Genomic DNA, 13880 nt, shown 5'->3' on the forward strand with positions numbered 1-13880 from the left:
GATGCGACCGACGTCCTGCCTATGAGCTGAAGATCAGAGACGGAAACCTACGTCGAGAAGATCTCCATTTTGTGACTTGCCCCTGTCCAATGGCCCACTCCTCAGTTCGGTGCCGTCCATCTCGAGCACTCGTGTCTCCCCTTGCAGATTTGCATGTACAAATGATAGAAAGTGGTCGCAATCATCCCAGTCAGAGTCCCTTACAATAGATTGGCCAGCGTCGATCGCAGAATGATGGGCGTCGTAGATCAGGGCCTCCGTCGCGAACAGATGTGTCCGCTCTCTGGGCTCGGCCGCCACACAATGAGCTGCGACTACGTCCATTTCTCACCTCGACACTTGTCAAAGAAAGGGACTAGACCTGGGGCCAGACCAGTCACTCCGAGAGCATGAACGATGGCAAACGTCCCGCAGCTGTGACCTTGATCTAAGCGCAAATTTGAGGATGGGCTTACTCACCCACGTCCACCTGAGGTATCCACACGACCTCAGATCCAGGCGAGACGTCCATTTGAGGTCCTTCGTTTGACCTCATCTTGACGATCGCCTCTGTATCTGGGATAAGAAAGATCACAGCGTGGACGGGCCGATCAACCATGGCCAATGATTCATCGTCAAAACCCAAGATATCGACAAAGAAGTACCGTTCAGGCAAGCCCCAGGACTGTTCACGTCAGACCACCGAGACCCGGAGTTGCACCGGGTCGAAACGGCTCACTCGAGCCATTCTGGTGAACACATCTGGGGAGGCCTCCAGTGGGTGCCATTCTCGAGGTGACTTGTGATTCGGGGGCGACATTGTCAAGGTGACAGCGATGTAAGGTAATAACCGTCGGGCCGGATGACCTGATGCATAACAGCCACGTGGGTACAACAGAACATGGTCACGAATGAGGATGCTCGATCCGTGTCTTCCTCCGTATGTAAAACAATGTTAGTCTTACCTGTGCCAGACACCACGCTGTGCATCCATCAATCCACTTGACCTTTGAGATCCACCACTCGATATCGGGACATGGCAGCAATGCAAGCCGACTGAACCTTTTTGCAATCCCACTGGCGATCCTCCAAGGGAGTCGGTGGTGGAGGTTTGATCGGTCGCCAAGGGTTGACAGGCTGACTGACAGGTTGCGAGACGTTGGCGTATATACCAACGCCGTGATCGACCAGAAACTTGTCCGTCTCTTGATCAGATTCAAAAGACAATCTTGCCGTGAGATGAGGTAACGGGAGTGTCAGATAGCTTGAAGGCATGAGTCGCGTCCCATCACGATCACTCACGCCTTGGACATGATCCCCAAGGCCGTCATTCTCTCCCTCTCCACAAAGTGATCCATGATGTACCCACTCATATTCGGCGCTCGGTTGAACAGCTGAAAGAAGCGGATATAGTTGGACGTGGTCAAAGCCGCGTGAACCTGGAGGGCGTGGTGAACGCCTGGATCACTCTTCTCCTCTGGTGTCAGCTGGGCCAAAAGCGATGCCATGTCTGGGAGGATCAGCGAGACCTCTCGTCTATAACTCACCGCTCCGATTCCGAGTGTGCAAGAGGTAGATAATGCGATATGACAAGAACTCTTGCGGGTGACCGGGAAGTCCAAGTTCGTAGAGCTGCCGGAGCATAGTTTGACACTGATTGTACTCTCCAAGATCGTTCTGAGAGTCAACAAAGCCTTCCAGCGATGCGTCTCACTGCTTCCAATGCAATTCTCGCATGGATTTCGTAAACCTCGACCGTAAAATCATTCTTGATGCGTTGGACCTGCTTTTAGCAAGAGACTCGAAGAAACGCTCACCGTCAAATCCTGCCGCATACTCTTGAATTGATCAACGGCATAAGCGTAATTGTGATTCTCCTTCCATTTGCGTTTCAACAGCTGCAGGGTTTGCTTCAATACATGTAGCGGGCGTATATCAGCAGGAGAGGGCTCCTACGACATGTCAGCGATGATGCTTGAGAGCCTCGACGAACCGATGTCAGTCTAAGATATGACTTTTCCAATCTCGTATTTGTCCCCTTGATGGTGTAGCGATCCCAATCCATGACGTTCTAAGCGGTCAGCTGAAAGTGGGCGTGTCTACCCACGGGATCCACTTCCATCACTTCCGTGGCCGCATAGCCTAGCCCTCCCTTGCCTTTCATCTTCTTCCTGCCTACCTGTACTTGATGTGATCCAAACGAGATTGTCTCTGCACCATCCTCCTCCTCATCGCCGAACCAGTGATTCAGACCACCGGTCGCGTGGGGTCCGGAAGAAGAGGATGCCGGGGCTTGCTGGAATCGAGCTGCACGCTTAGCTAGGGCCTGTGCATCGGCAGCGCTAGGGAACTGATAGGGAGAAGGAAACGAGAACTCGTGCGCGTCACTGTTCCTAAAAGTCAGATTAGTCACACAGGCTGTAGTCGCATTTGCTCACTTTTTCCGCTTCTTCTTCTTTGGTTGACTCCCTGAGGCCGATGATCCATTTTCGCTCAGCGCTAGAGGTGGCGGGAGTCTCGCTGAAAGATTAAGTGCCGGATAGTTGCTTACGATACTGGGCGGCGGGATGATGACTGGAGCTGTGTGACGTGGTGGGATAGGAACGGGGACGTGAGTGGTACGGAGAGCTTGTGCTTTGAGACTGGACAGAGTCAGACAAGCTTGCTGGTGTCTAACGCCGGCTCACGACTGTAATTCGACTTTAGACCAGTCGGTGGTGGTTATACTGCCATCTTGATGAGCTTTGAACAGGATCTACCGGTCTTCAGCAAGCCAAATCCTGATGGAAGATAATCACCTGTTTTAATTCAGTATTGACGGCTGCCTTGTTCGACGGCGTCGCTTTGGCCAGTGACTCTTGGACCCAGAGTCTGGTGAGGAGGATCAGCAGACTGCTTCGAGATAGCACTCACTTGAGTTCTGGGCTCCAAGCGTTCGACGACATCACTGTGAGCCTGTACGCGATCGCATGAGAGTCAATAATAATGTATGTATGGGATGTGTTGTAGATGAGAGTGAGCGAGTGCTGCTGTCGACGGAAGCAAATTTTCGGAATGGAGCTCTTCTCTGGACTTCGTCGCCACCACTGCGTATTGCCTTCTTTTTGCCATCGACCTCTCATCGAGCCAACCCCTTTCGCACGACCAGTCTCGCCGGGACTCTCATGGCTGCAGTCAGGACAATGATGTCCGCTGTGAGGGAAGAGGCGGCCATCGTGACGCAAGAGATCGCTGCGACAGCGAGGGCAGAGGCGGCTCAATCCATTCGTGCAGCTGAAGGAGAGGTGTTGAATCCCTTGGCGATCCGGAGAGCTGTCCAGACGACGGTCCAGGAAGGTGCAGCAGGAGGTGAGCGGGACAAAATCCTTTTCAAAGCCTAACTATCATTCCCAGAACCCTCCATTCTCGCTCAACATTTGTCCATTACCAGGTCCCTCGAAACGGCAAACCCTGCATCCTCCCTCTCGTCCACCCTCAACATCAGCACTCACTCTGAATCCCTCATCACTCGAACTGTCGAACAAGACTTGGGAATGTCTATCAAAGATGCTCTGGTCAATGCTTCTCAGACAGGTGCAGAGGAGGACATGGATCAGGTCGCGGAAATCGCCAAGCAGTTGGTGGCAAAGTCTGGCGAGGCTGGATCGCATGGCATGTGAAGGACTGAATAACGACACGACCCACCTGTATGATTACACTGTATCGATAAATGCACACATATCATCACTTCATAAAGCTGTGGATCTCTTCCAAAAGGTCCTTGGGTACTTCCTCAGGGATTTCATGACCACATGCCAAGGCACTGCCACTGACCTTGACGTCCGCCGAGGCGAAATCCTGCCAGATGTCTACGGCCTTGCCAAGTTTCTCTACCATGCCATGACGACCCCACAGAATCCTCAATGGTGTGTGGATCCGCTTTCCCTCGTCATAGTCAGCTTGATCATGGTCCAGATCAATGCTCGCCGCCGCCCGATAGTCTTCGCAAGCCTGCCTTCGTCAGCCTGTGTCTCCTTCAGGTATCTCACAGCGTGCACCGCGCTGCGATCGCTCATGAGTGCTCCGTACACGTCGACGTCCTCTTCTGACCAGTAAGAACTCGTGGACTCTGGTGTCCCCATTTTCATTCGCCAATAGGTGTCAGGACTGGACAGAATGGTGTCTTCAGGCCCGGGAGCAGGCTGGATCAACCAGAACCAATGCCAGTATCCTGCCGCCTGCTGTATGAGCCGGGGCAGTTTCAGTGGACACCTACAAAAGTCATGTCGACGTGGGTGTATAACCAGAGTGTGGGGTGGATATCGAGCAACATCATCTTCTTCACCCTCTCTGGATGATCTAAAGCCATCCGGTGCGCGACGCGCGCTCAACGATCATGAGCAACGAGGTAAAACGTCTCGTAGCCCAATCTAGACCTGAATGATTGAGTACTTGTTCTGAGAGCGAGCTCGAAACTCACATGACTTGAACTGGATCTGAGGCCATCTCGCGTTTCGAGTACTCGACGTGTGTCGACGATCCCGATGGCTTGTCAGACTGCCCGTAGCCTTGTGATCAGGGACAACTCCTCATACATTACCCACCCCTCAGATCAGTAGCTATGACCGTATACGCCTCCGCAAGAACGTTGGCAATCTTGTTCCATATACTTTCAGAGTCAGAGACATTCATCGGCGTTCTCACCGGAGCGTCTGCGGATATCCATGTAGCAATAAAAGGGGTGGTCCTCGACCCTTCCTGATGCCATGTATGCTGAGCATCTCACCCAGACATGCGCTGTCAACTTTCACGTCAAAGCTCTCAAAACCTTCAAACACCATGGTGGATTGATCCAGAAGAAGCCCTGAACGAGTGACTTCTCGGGGGCTAATTAAATGGTCGATGATCGTTGTCGCCAGGATGCCGGAGTCTGTCACGAGAGGTGAATCGTATGCGGCTCCGAATCAGGTCTGCTGCCTCCGGCTCGCTGCTCGAAGGTATTGACTCGTCGAATCAAAATCAAGAATGACCTCATTGAACCCCCACTCTCTACAAGTCAACCGAACCGAAAACCAACCCTCCCTCCACCTTTGGTGAATCAACTCCGCACTCTATATCGCCAGACGGCTATCATGACGGTCGATAAGTCTCTCAAGATAGCAGTGACTGGAGGAGCAGGACATGTCGGTACTGGTGTCGTCAAGCTTGCCTTGGCGCAGGGACATTCCGTCGTGGCTATCGATATTGGACCTCGAGGGAAATTGGAACCACAAGCGCGATACGAGTACAAACAGGTCGATGTAGTGGATCTTCAAGCTTACAAGGCGGCAGTCGATGGTTGCAATGCGATCATCCATCTGGCTGCTGCATTGTTTAAGAAAGTCAAAAGAGAAGACGGAAGCATGACCATCAATCTGGAAGAGGAGGAACAAGCGGTGAGCTTCGAAGGCGGACCTCTGGTCGACTCAAATGCTGACTGGCGGTCAGCGTGTACACAATACCAATGTTGCCATGTCCTACAACACACTTTGCATCGCCGCTGTGCTTGGGATCGATCGAGTGGTCATGGCATCCAGCATCAATTCGATAGGAATGCGTGAGTAGCGTTCGGCCTAGACGCCAATCTTTTGGCTGACGTTCTTCCCCGCAAGTGTACTGTAAAGAACCCAAGTACGACTTTGTCCCGATCGATGAGAGTCACGCTTTCAGACCGGAAGACGCGTACTCCGTCTCGAAGCAGTAGGTCTCATCTTTTCAAGCGATTCGGTCCCCTCACATCTCCTGCTAGGATCTGCGAAGTTCAGGCCGACTCGTACGCTCGCAAGTTTCCGCACATGAGGATCGCCACTCTGCGATTTCACTTTGTGGCTCCGATGGATCTCGTAGACGCTGACAAGATGCACAAACACGGAGGCGCATGGAAAGATCTGTGGGGCTGGGTATCATTGGACGATACGGCCGAAGCATGTCTCCGAGGTTTGACTGCCCCGACGTCGACGTTTCCCCTTGGTCACGAGACGTTCTTTATTGTCGCTCCAACACACGCGCAGCAGTGTGACAGCCTGGAGCTCTTAAAAACGAAATATCCAGATATCAAAGACGTCCGGAAAGAGTTGATAGGGAATACAGGGTTTTTCGATTGTTCAAAGGCGGAGAGAATGCTGGGATGGAGAGCGAGTGGATTCGAGTGGAGACCATAAAACGTCCATGGCTTCAGATGATCATGTAGCGAGATTCATGCTCTCGAGGGAAGGAGTACTGTACATCTTCAAGGCTAGCCCTGTATCGACCTTTTTCTCATCTTTTTTATTCAGCTCTGAACAGGTTGAATCAAAGTGATGTTGTCGCCTGCGGACAAGATCAGCACTTCATCCACGCCTCTATACTCCCCCCCCCCCCCCCCCCCCCCCCCCCCCCCGCGCCTCTACGGCGAGCAGGACTCACCCTTCAACAATATCCTCCCGAGTTGTTCTGATGGCTTGACATCTTTTGATCCGTCCTTCTTCGGTTGATACACCATGACCGCGTCGGAAATCACCACCTATAATCGTTTGGCATCAGCTACGCCGTTCATCGCTCTCTGTGCGCAGGCGGGCCCCAAGACGTACATTCATAAACTCGTCAAAACCAGAGATTGTCCCGGTGATCCTGAATTCCGTGTTGTCGTAAAGCCAGATAGTGACAGGAGTCTGTTTTTGAAGGAAGGTGAAAAGAATGTTGATGGGCTAAGTAAGGAAGGGGGACCGAGGTCAGTTTTGAGACGATGTGTATGCAAACTCACCTGAGCCATCACTTTCCTTCCACTCATCTTGAACCTCGAGGTACCCTCTGATGAGCCGTGTCAAGTGCCCGCTAGGCTGGATGGTGAGTCGTACGGAGGGGTCTGAACCAAGTGGTTGGAGAGTGAGAGAGAGCAAGCAAGCAAGCCCTCGGGAGAGAATCAGCCAACGAAATTGACCTTGGGAAAATTTGCTTCCGCTAAGAAAAAAAGTTGGAACGAGGTCGCTGCTATAAGATTGTCGCAGGGAACGCATTGGACGTCGAGTCGAGACCCCGCAGAGGAGCAGTGAGGCTGGGTGAATGGCCTCAACGGACAGTTGACTATATCTCAAGCACCCCTCGTTCCCACTCGCCATGGCCCCGTCTCGCGTGTACCAGATCCGCGTGCCGGCGACATCAGCCAACATTGGGCCGGGATTTGACGTATGCGGTATCGCTCTGTCGCTTTCGTTGTCACTGCGCGTGACTATTCCGGATACTGAATCTGGCTCTTCCGCTCCATTATCATCATTCTCCTCCTCCTCCTCCTCCTCCTCCTCCTCCTCAGCCCCATCCGAACCTCTCCCCGTCATCACGTACTCTGGGCTCGATAGTGACAATGTCCCTCTCTCACCTTACAAAAATCTGTTGACTCGAGTCGCGCTCTATGTCCTCCGAAGCCACAATATTGCTCACTTCCCACCCGGCATACATATCGCAGCTCATAACGAGATCCCCTTTGGTCGAGGTCTAGGATCATCCGGTGCAGCCGTCATTGCTGGAGTCTTGCTCGGTGATCTGCTGGGCAATCTCAATCTTCCAAAAGTGCGTCTGCTGGACTTTGCCCTCATGGTCGAACGACATCCCGACAACGTCACTGCCGCTTTGATCGGCGGGTTCGTCGGATCATATCTCAAAGAATTATCCCCTGAAGATACGTCCGCCGCTTCGATCCCGCTTGCGGAAGTACTTCCTGAATACCCTCCCGACGCCGGCCCCGAATGGGGTATGGACCCCCCTCGAGCACCTAATGATATCGGTCACTATGTCCAATTTGGATGGGCGAAAGAGATCAAAGCGATCGCCGTCATGCCGAAATTCGAGCTACCCACCGCCAAGGCTAGATCAGTTCTACCGACGTCCTACTCGAGAAAAGACTTGGTCTTCAACTTGCAGCGATTGGCCGTGTTGACCACTGCCTTGTCGAGATCACCGCCAGATCCTGATCTCATCTATGAAGCGATGAAAGACAGAGTTCATCAGCCTTACCGGAAGACCTTGGTACGTAGACCACTAACCTAGGATCCTGTATCACCCGCTCACGACTTGCCACTTCTAGATCCCCGGTCTGCCAGAGATTCTCTCCTCACTCACCCCTCACACTCACCCTGGCCTCTTGGGTATCTGTCTCAGCGGTGCAGGCCCTACCATTCTCGCACTCGCTCACTCACATTTCGATGCTATCGCAGCGGAGATCACTCGAATATTCAAGACCAAGGATATCGAGGTGGATTGGCAAGTCCTGGAGATTGACCAACGGGGCAGTGTGGTGGAGCAACTGGAATAGAATCTGTATTTTTTGATCAGAACCGATGCACAGGACTGGCCCTGCGCATGGTCTCTCAGCTTCCACCCAGCAAGCAGCTTCTTGACGTGAGAATGTGGGTTCCACTATCACACCATAGTACCCTCCCGCTCCTGCCACTCTGGTGATGCTAATAGCATTTCCTAATCATCGCCACGTGGGAAGGATATGAAACGTGTTCTACGCGTTGTTGGACCAACCGGTCCATTGTATCTTTCTCTCTCTCTATCTCTCCTTTTACGACGATCTGAACGACTCTTGACGAGGAGCTACTTTACGACTGCAGTTTATTACCAGGCCTTGCAGATTCTCACGACTCTGACTGCATCTACTCAACTTCCTCGGGATGATGACACCGACACATTGCCGCCGAATCAGGTGATCAACCCCAAGCCGCACGTCTCGTGAACCGTCAGTCCAATCTACGCTTCCGCTTGGTCACTCTTTCAGCAAGACTTTCTGACATGTCGCCCGTACCTCCACCCGCCGGCGTCTCTGTTCCCTCGGAGAACTGGGACGAAGACGATTCGTTCGACTTTGATCCGAACTCGTCCAACCTCGTCCTCGCTTCGTCTTCCAGCCCCTCTGAATCCTCATCGTCCCCCAAGACCCATCCACCACATCATGTTCACCAGCACCACCAGCACCATCGACACGGATCCAAGACATCCATCTCTCAATCTCATATCTCGTCGCCGTTGCGTCAGTCCCATCTCAATTTCAAAGCCCCTGGATCTTCCCAACGTAACGACAACGACGACGACGAAGACGAGGTGGATTTCGACCTCGATTTGCCAGACTCGTTCCCAGCTCAAGGCTCTCCACAGGTCAATCCTCGTCTTCGATCCAACCCTTCATCCAGTCACCAATCGATTCGCAACCTCCCCGCTCAAATCATCGGTCAAGGTCCGAAAGGTGTCGGTACGGTCACTCGCTTAGGCTCGACTGGTAATGGAGGCAGCTCTAGAGGACCAAGTAAACCTACTGGTTTGGTCTCAGCTCATTCCAAAGCTATAGAAAGGGCATGGGAGAACGACGTGGATTTCGATTCACTAGATGACGACGATGTGGATGAACCACTCCCTTCAACGCTTGCTCGACGATTGACACTCTCTCCTCCAAAAGCTAGGATCATGCCTGGTCCCGATGCTCTCGATGATATCGATCTGGACCTGGAAGACGGCGAAGCCACTCTGAAAGCTGGTGCAACGATCAAAGCCATGTTACCGCCCAAACGAGTCGTGAAACCTCAAGAAGACGAGTTGGAGAACGATTTCGTCCTTCCTCTCAACGTCAGGAACCTCACACTCGCCACGGCATCCCATGTTCTACCTGGAAACCGGACTGTAGGACTACCCGATTCACCGTCTACATCGACGAGCGGTAAGAAATCCGGCTCGTTCAGCTGGGGAGATAGCCCGAAACGCCGGAGCGAAACGAGTGTCACTTCCTTGACGGACGGACCTAGCAAGGTGATCCAAGGATCAGGCAACAAAGGAACAGGGCAGGAGGCCGATCTGTTTGGAGAAGAAGAGGATATGGAAGATGGGATCATCATTCCGTCCGGAACATTCTTCTCATCCGGTCAAGCGAAGGAATTGAACAAGATTCTCGATCGAAAACGACGGGGTCCACCTCCCATCCAGGCGCCCACCGCCGCCGCGCATCATCGTCAAGGCACAGATGATATGTTTAGGACAGGCGACGAGTCGATCGAAGATGGTCTAGTGTTGGAGAATCCTCGAACGGAGTTATCCCGCAGACGATTGGATCGAGCTGTCAAAGCGCGCACGCCTAATTCCCAGTTGAAGAAGCATGCTAAGAGCGGTGGAGGAGCAACGACGGGATCTTCAGCAGCTCGAGAAGCGAGAGAGAGAGCTTGGGAGAAACAAAGAGAACATGGTTGGGGAAGGCATATCCCTTCTCAACCTTTGCCATCCAGTTCCACTGGTCGAGCTCAGAGTGCACTTGGCTTCACTGGTCGAAGCCATTCATCAGGGACCGTGGGGCTTAATAATCTCGCCTCTGCTTCGAAACGCGATACATCAGCCAAGGACTCGACCTTGTCAAGAACGCGAATGCACTCGATGGCCATGTTGCCTCCGCCAATACCCGAATCGAGAGATGGGATTCCACCGCCGCCCACAACGCCTTCGTCGTCTTCCCGTTTACGACACCAAAAGTCGTTTCACCATATTCCTCCTCAATCACCTTCCCTCGCTCGCAAGCAGTCTCTGGCGTCGCTCCAAGATGCCATGACCTCCGGCTCCCATCCACTCCCAACTCCTCCCTCAAGCCTGTCCAAGACTTCGGGATCAGCTGAAACCCCAGGACGATACCATCATTCGACGTCACGACTCACCATGCCCACATCATCATCCTTGGCCAAGTCAAGACCGCCGCTGAACAACATTTTCCCAAAGACCGAGTTTACAGCGTCCTCGTCCGCCAGCAGCATCTCCTCGGGATCTAGAGAAATGGCATCTGTTCCGAGATCAAAGTCTGGCAAAGGCAGCTGGGGACGAGATCAATTGATCGCGCCGCCCGCTACGATGAGTGTGCCTCGTAAAGGTCGTCGGTGGGATGGCAATGAGCTCGATGGGATCGAGGACATACCAGTGGATGGCAAGTCGAGTGGGAGCTTTGGCCGTTCAAAGTCGAGAAAGGGTGAGCTAGAGACGCTGAGCGATGGTGACTGATGCCTCAGCCCTCGACCTGCAAGCGATGGGCTCGAAACCATTTGCGGAGCAAGTATCTGACGCTGAGCGTCGGAGACTAGCACCTCGCAGTATGAACAAGCCGCGGATAGGTAGGCGAATGCCCGCGTTGATCAGTCACAAGGGCAGGAATGACAAGGTCATAGGTGAGTCGAGTTTTGTTTCCAGGTGCTATTTGCTGAAGGTGTCCAGTCGTCGGTGACATGACGTTTAATCCACGAACACAACGATGGGAAGGCAATGAAGCCATGCTACGAGATTTCGACCCTCCGACTGCGCCATCAGTCCGACCAGCACTGATCACTCACTACACTGGCTCTTCAGTAGGAGGCGTCAGGTCACCACTACATGGTGCTGGAGGTCCTGGCGGATCAGGATATGGTGGAGGAGGAGGTGGGGGCACAGTACGAATCGTGGGCAACATGATGTTTGATCCGGAGAAAATGTGTTGGGTTTCAACGCTTGCACCGGAAGACGATGAGCCTGACCCATTCGCCAATATGGCGGATGATGAGGACGAAGATGTCGGAGGAACGATCACGCGGGCTACTGCGAAACGGTTCGTGGCTGTCGGTGGGGCTCACATGCCCAGCTCGACCTACACGACAGGTGGAATGAAGACATCTCAGAGCTCCACCGCTCTGAGCCATGAATCCGGTTGGTCCTCTCGTATGGCGTCGGAAAGCAGCATGTCCGCCATGTCGTGGGATGAGAGAGGAGGAGGTTTACAGGGTGAACGGGTGGACATTCCAGTGGGGCTGATAGAGGAGTGCAGAGAAGCAGAAGAGAGACACAAGAAGGAAATGCGAGGATGGATGGTTCGTGCGGGTCCAGGTGGGGCCGAAAGCGACAAGCGGGATCGAGGGCGGAGGGAGGAAAAGAGGTTATGGGAGATTAGAGTGTTAGCGACGTCTTGAGGATGGGACATGGGATGATCTGCATTCATGTCGCGCTCAGAGTTTGCCGTGGTGTGGTTCATTCCATCCGGGGGAGCAACACGATTATACATGACAAATGGAGGGAAGCCCGAGAGCATCTATCTGAATTGCTCTTGGTATTGCTGCCTGCTATCCAGTTTGTCCGCCTCGTCTGTCCTGTTCCATAGACTCTTCTCTGCTTGGCCTTTGACTCTGTCGTCTTTGATCATCCTGAAGATGGGGAGAAGGAGCACGCGAGAGTGTGAGCCGATGAGGCTAGGCGTAGCGAGCAAGACGAGGTCCGGAGAGAAGGGACGGGGGGCCAAGGAGAGCTCCTGCAAGTGGGGAAAAACTATTCACTCACCTCGAATCTATCCTCGCATCTTCTCCTTCAACGCCTATCATCGGTTTTGCCTCTTTAGCTTCGATGACCTGATCGTTGCCAAGGGGATCAGCATCCCATTTTCGGACACACGTAAGGGGGTTGGTTACCACTCACAAAGTGATTATCGCACCATGGACAAAATTCGTCTGACTCTTCGAATACCTCCATATCTTTTCTAAACGCTTTACGGCACTGAATAGGGACATAGGTGGCGTGAGCCAATTTCTGTTGAGTCCATTAGACGGCAACAGCCCGTTCCCTCCCTGCTCACCTTCTTACATATAAAGGCCATCTCGGTGGTCTTGGCGAGAGGATGATCAGATTTCTCGGCGTGACATTCGGGACACTATAAGAAGTTGGCTAAGGGCCCTCCGAAGGACGAAGGCCGCGGTTGCGGACGACGTCCTATGCACGCACATCAAAGAATTTCTTGCAGCAGGGTGCTCGGATGGACACCTGGGCGTTGAGGATGTGCTTGCTGGTGAGGGGGAAGAGCGGTGTGAGTCAACGTGACTGCGAGAAGCGGGACTCACCACATGGCTGCGAATCAGGATACTTCTGTGCACTCTATAAGATGACCACACTTTCACTGTCAGATCAAATCCTCCCTCCTCCCCGGTGTAACGCTTCTCCCTGGCCATAAGACCCAGGACATTTCGCGACATTTCATGTTCCAACGCGAAGATGCATAACGATCCAGCGCCAGACACGTGGGGCCCACGTGGAGGCCACGTGTCTGAGGGACCCGCAACCCTTTCAGCCTAGACCAGTCATGGCATGATAATGGATAATGATAGGGTAATGGTTAGTTGCTAATGATGAAATACTAATGCGCCACCCACTCACGCCCTGATCCCGTCCCCGGTGTCTGAGCGGAAGGATCACAGCCCAGCCCAGCCAGCCCAGCCAGCCCAGCCAACAGCCTAAGCACCGGCTGTGATCACCCGAGATGAGTCCGCATGGGTTCAAGCAAGAGAGCACACGTTTCTGTTGATAGATGCGATCGTCCCTCCCCGCCACCCGGGTTTGGTCCTTTTGGTTCTTTGGAAAATTTTCACGTTGGGGGGAAAGAAAAAAAAATTAAAAAATAAAATTCGCAGTCCATTCGCTATCAAATCCATCATCCCACCACCACCACATCCCACCAAACCCCCGCGGCGCACCTGGACTCGCCCCACACTAGCTGGCTGCAGCTGCTTTGACTTTCTGAGGGGAAGCTCAAGGGGGGACTTCTTAGGATGAGAGATTGAGGGGTTGAGCAGCGATCCATCCATCCATCCATCCCCATCTATCCAGCAGCCAACGATCGTCACTGCACTCGCTGTGATCCGCCGCCAATCTTGGAAAAAAATCTTTCCCTGATCCGGCAGACATTTTGGATTATTATTCGACGAACGCAACATCAACCTGCAGCTGTTGTCAAAGGGGACGAACGAGTCATCAAGTGTGGAGAGGAGAGGATCAAGCAGAGACTCATAGCGATCTCAAAGGCGGGGGGCATCGATACCTTTGGGGAAAAGGGACAGTACCGTGGGTCGAGTTTCTGGAACATCATCGCT

At 53.1% G+C, this 13880-nt stretch overlaps 10 protein-coding genes across 10 annotated transcripts; 4 read left to right on the forward strand and 6 right to left on the reverse strand.

Moving 5' to 3' along the window:
* Positions 1–33: 33 nt before the first annotated feature.
* BD324DRAFT_579520 (hypothetical protein) lies at positions 34–799 on the reverse strand (the record flags this gene model as incomplete). Its single annotated transcript, XM_022013387.1, is given in 4 exon segments — positions 34–314; positions 332–414; positions 456–664; positions 719–799. The coding sequence occupies 4 exon segments, from the start codon at positions 797–799 to the stop codon at positions 34–36; spliced, it is 654 nt and encodes a 217-aa protein (XP_021871052.1).
* Positions 800–837: 38 nt separating this feature from the next.
* Positions 838–2975, reverse strand: BD324DRAFT_624489 (SAC3/GANP/Nin1/mts3/eIF-3 p25 family-domain-containing protein). The gene is made up of 11 exons (XM_022015707.1): positions 2893–2975; positions 2778–2850; positions 2667–2734; positions 2418–2621; positions 2087–2372; positions 1973–2050; positions 1797–1931; positions 1694–1762; positions 1527–1656; positions 1282–1489; positions 838–1243 (listed from the first exon to the last, which is right to left on the reverse strand). Exons 1-11 carry the CDS (start codon positions 2922–2924, stop codon positions 973–975), a joined length of 1554 nt encoding a protein of 517 aa, XP_021871053.1. The 5' UTR covers positions 2925–2975; the 3' UTR covers positions 838–972.
* BD324DRAFT_624491 (hypothetical protein) lies at positions 2955–3700 on the forward strand. Its single transcript, XM_022015708.1, has 2 exons — positions 2955–3327; positions 3373–3700. The coding sequence occupies exons 1-2, from the start codon at positions 2973–2975 to the stop codon at positions 3636–3638; spliced, it is 621 nt and encodes a 206-aa protein (XP_021871054.1). The 5' UTR covers positions 2955–2972; the 3' UTR covers positions 3639–3700.
* Positions 3701–3702: 2 nt separating this feature from the next.
* On the reverse strand, positions 3703–4243 carry BD324DRAFT_650633 (Alpha/Beta hydrolase protein; the record flags this gene model as incomplete). The annotated part of the gene is made up of 3 exons (XM_022018178.1): positions 3703–3969; positions 4008–4196; positions 4235–4243. The coding sequence occupies 3 exons, from the start codon at positions 4241–4243 to the stop codon at positions 3703–3705; spliced, it is 465 nt and encodes a 154-aa protein (XP_021871055.1).
* A 102-nt stretch (positions 4244–4345) lies between these two features.
* BD324DRAFT_650634 (Alpha/Beta hydrolase protein) lies at positions 4346–4799 on the reverse strand (the record flags this gene model as incomplete). The annotated part of the gene is made up of 4 exons (XM_022018179.1): positions 4346–4394; positions 4439–4526; positions 4563–4627; positions 4663–4799. 4 exons carry the CDS (start codon positions 4797–4799, stop codon positions 4346–4348), a joined length of 339 nt encoding a protein of 112 aa, XP_021871056.1.
* A 255-nt stretch (positions 4800–5054) lies between these two features.
* BD324DRAFT_600634 (hypothetical protein) lies at positions 5055–6175 on the forward strand. The gene is made up of 4 exons (XM_022013920.1): positions 5055–5393; positions 5446–5554; positions 5610–5697; positions 5747–6175. The coding sequence occupies exons 1-4, from the start codon at positions 5091–5093 to the stop codon at positions 6156–6158; spliced, it is 912 nt and encodes a 303-aa protein (XP_021871057.1). The 5' UTR covers positions 5055–5090; the 3' UTR covers positions 6159–6175.
* Position 6176: 1 nt separating this feature from the next.
* BD324DRAFT_624496 (hypothetical protein) lies at positions 6177–6882 on the reverse strand. Its single transcript, XM_022015709.1, has 4 exons — positions 6740–6882; positions 6567–6683; positions 6403–6499; positions 6177–6306 (listed from the first exon to the last, which is right to left on the reverse strand). Exons 1-4 carry the CDS (start codon positions 6764–6766, stop codon positions 6269–6271), a joined length of 279 nt encoding a protein of 92 aa, XP_021871058.1. The 5' UTR covers positions 6767–6882; the 3' UTR covers positions 6177–6268.
* Positions 6883–8489, forward strand: BD324DRAFT_624499 (homoserine kinase). The gene is made up of 2 exons (XM_022015710.1): positions 6883–7998; positions 8057–8489. The coding sequence occupies exons 1-2, from the start codon at positions 7093–7095 to the stop codon at positions 8282–8284; spliced, it is 1134 nt and encodes a 377-aa protein (XP_021871059.1). The 5' UTR covers positions 6883–7092; the 3' UTR covers positions 8285–8489.
* Positions 8490–8503: 14 nt separating this feature from the next.
* On the forward strand, positions 8504–12026 carry BD324DRAFT_624501 (hypothetical protein). Its single transcript, XM_022015711.1, has 3 exons — positions 8504–10969; positions 11010–11165; positions 11212–12026. The coding sequence occupies exons 1-3, from the start codon at positions 8767–8769 to the stop codon at positions 11934–11936; spliced, it is 3084 nt and encodes a 1027-aa protein (XP_021871060.1). The 5' UTR covers positions 8504–8766; the 3' UTR covers positions 11937–12026.
* On the reverse strand, positions 11993–13094 carry BD324DRAFT_421772 (zinc finger protein). The gene is made up of 7 exons (XM_022012732.1): positions 12906–13094; positions 12855–12861; positions 12739–12799; positions 12593–12667; positions 12436–12513; positions 12301–12368; positions 11993–12167 (listed from the first exon to the last, which is right to left on the reverse strand). Exons 2-7 carry the CDS (start codon positions 12857–12859, stop codon positions 12056–12058), a joined length of 399 nt encoding a protein of 132 aa, XP_021871061.1. The 5' UTR covers positions 12860–12861; positions 12906–13094; the 3' UTR covers positions 11993–12055.
* Between the last annotated feature and the right edge of the window lie 786 nt (positions 13095–13880).

The sequence above is a fragment of the Kockovaella imperatae genome, assembly GCF_002102565.1.
Source record: "Kockovaella imperatae strain NRRL Y-17943 chromosome Unknown BD324scaffold_6, whole genome shotgun sequence".
In the NCBI taxonomy this organism is placed as follows: domain Eukaryota; kingdom Fungi; phylum Basidiomycota; class Tremellomycetes; order Tremellales; family Cuniculitremaceae; genus Kockovaella; species Kockovaella imperatae.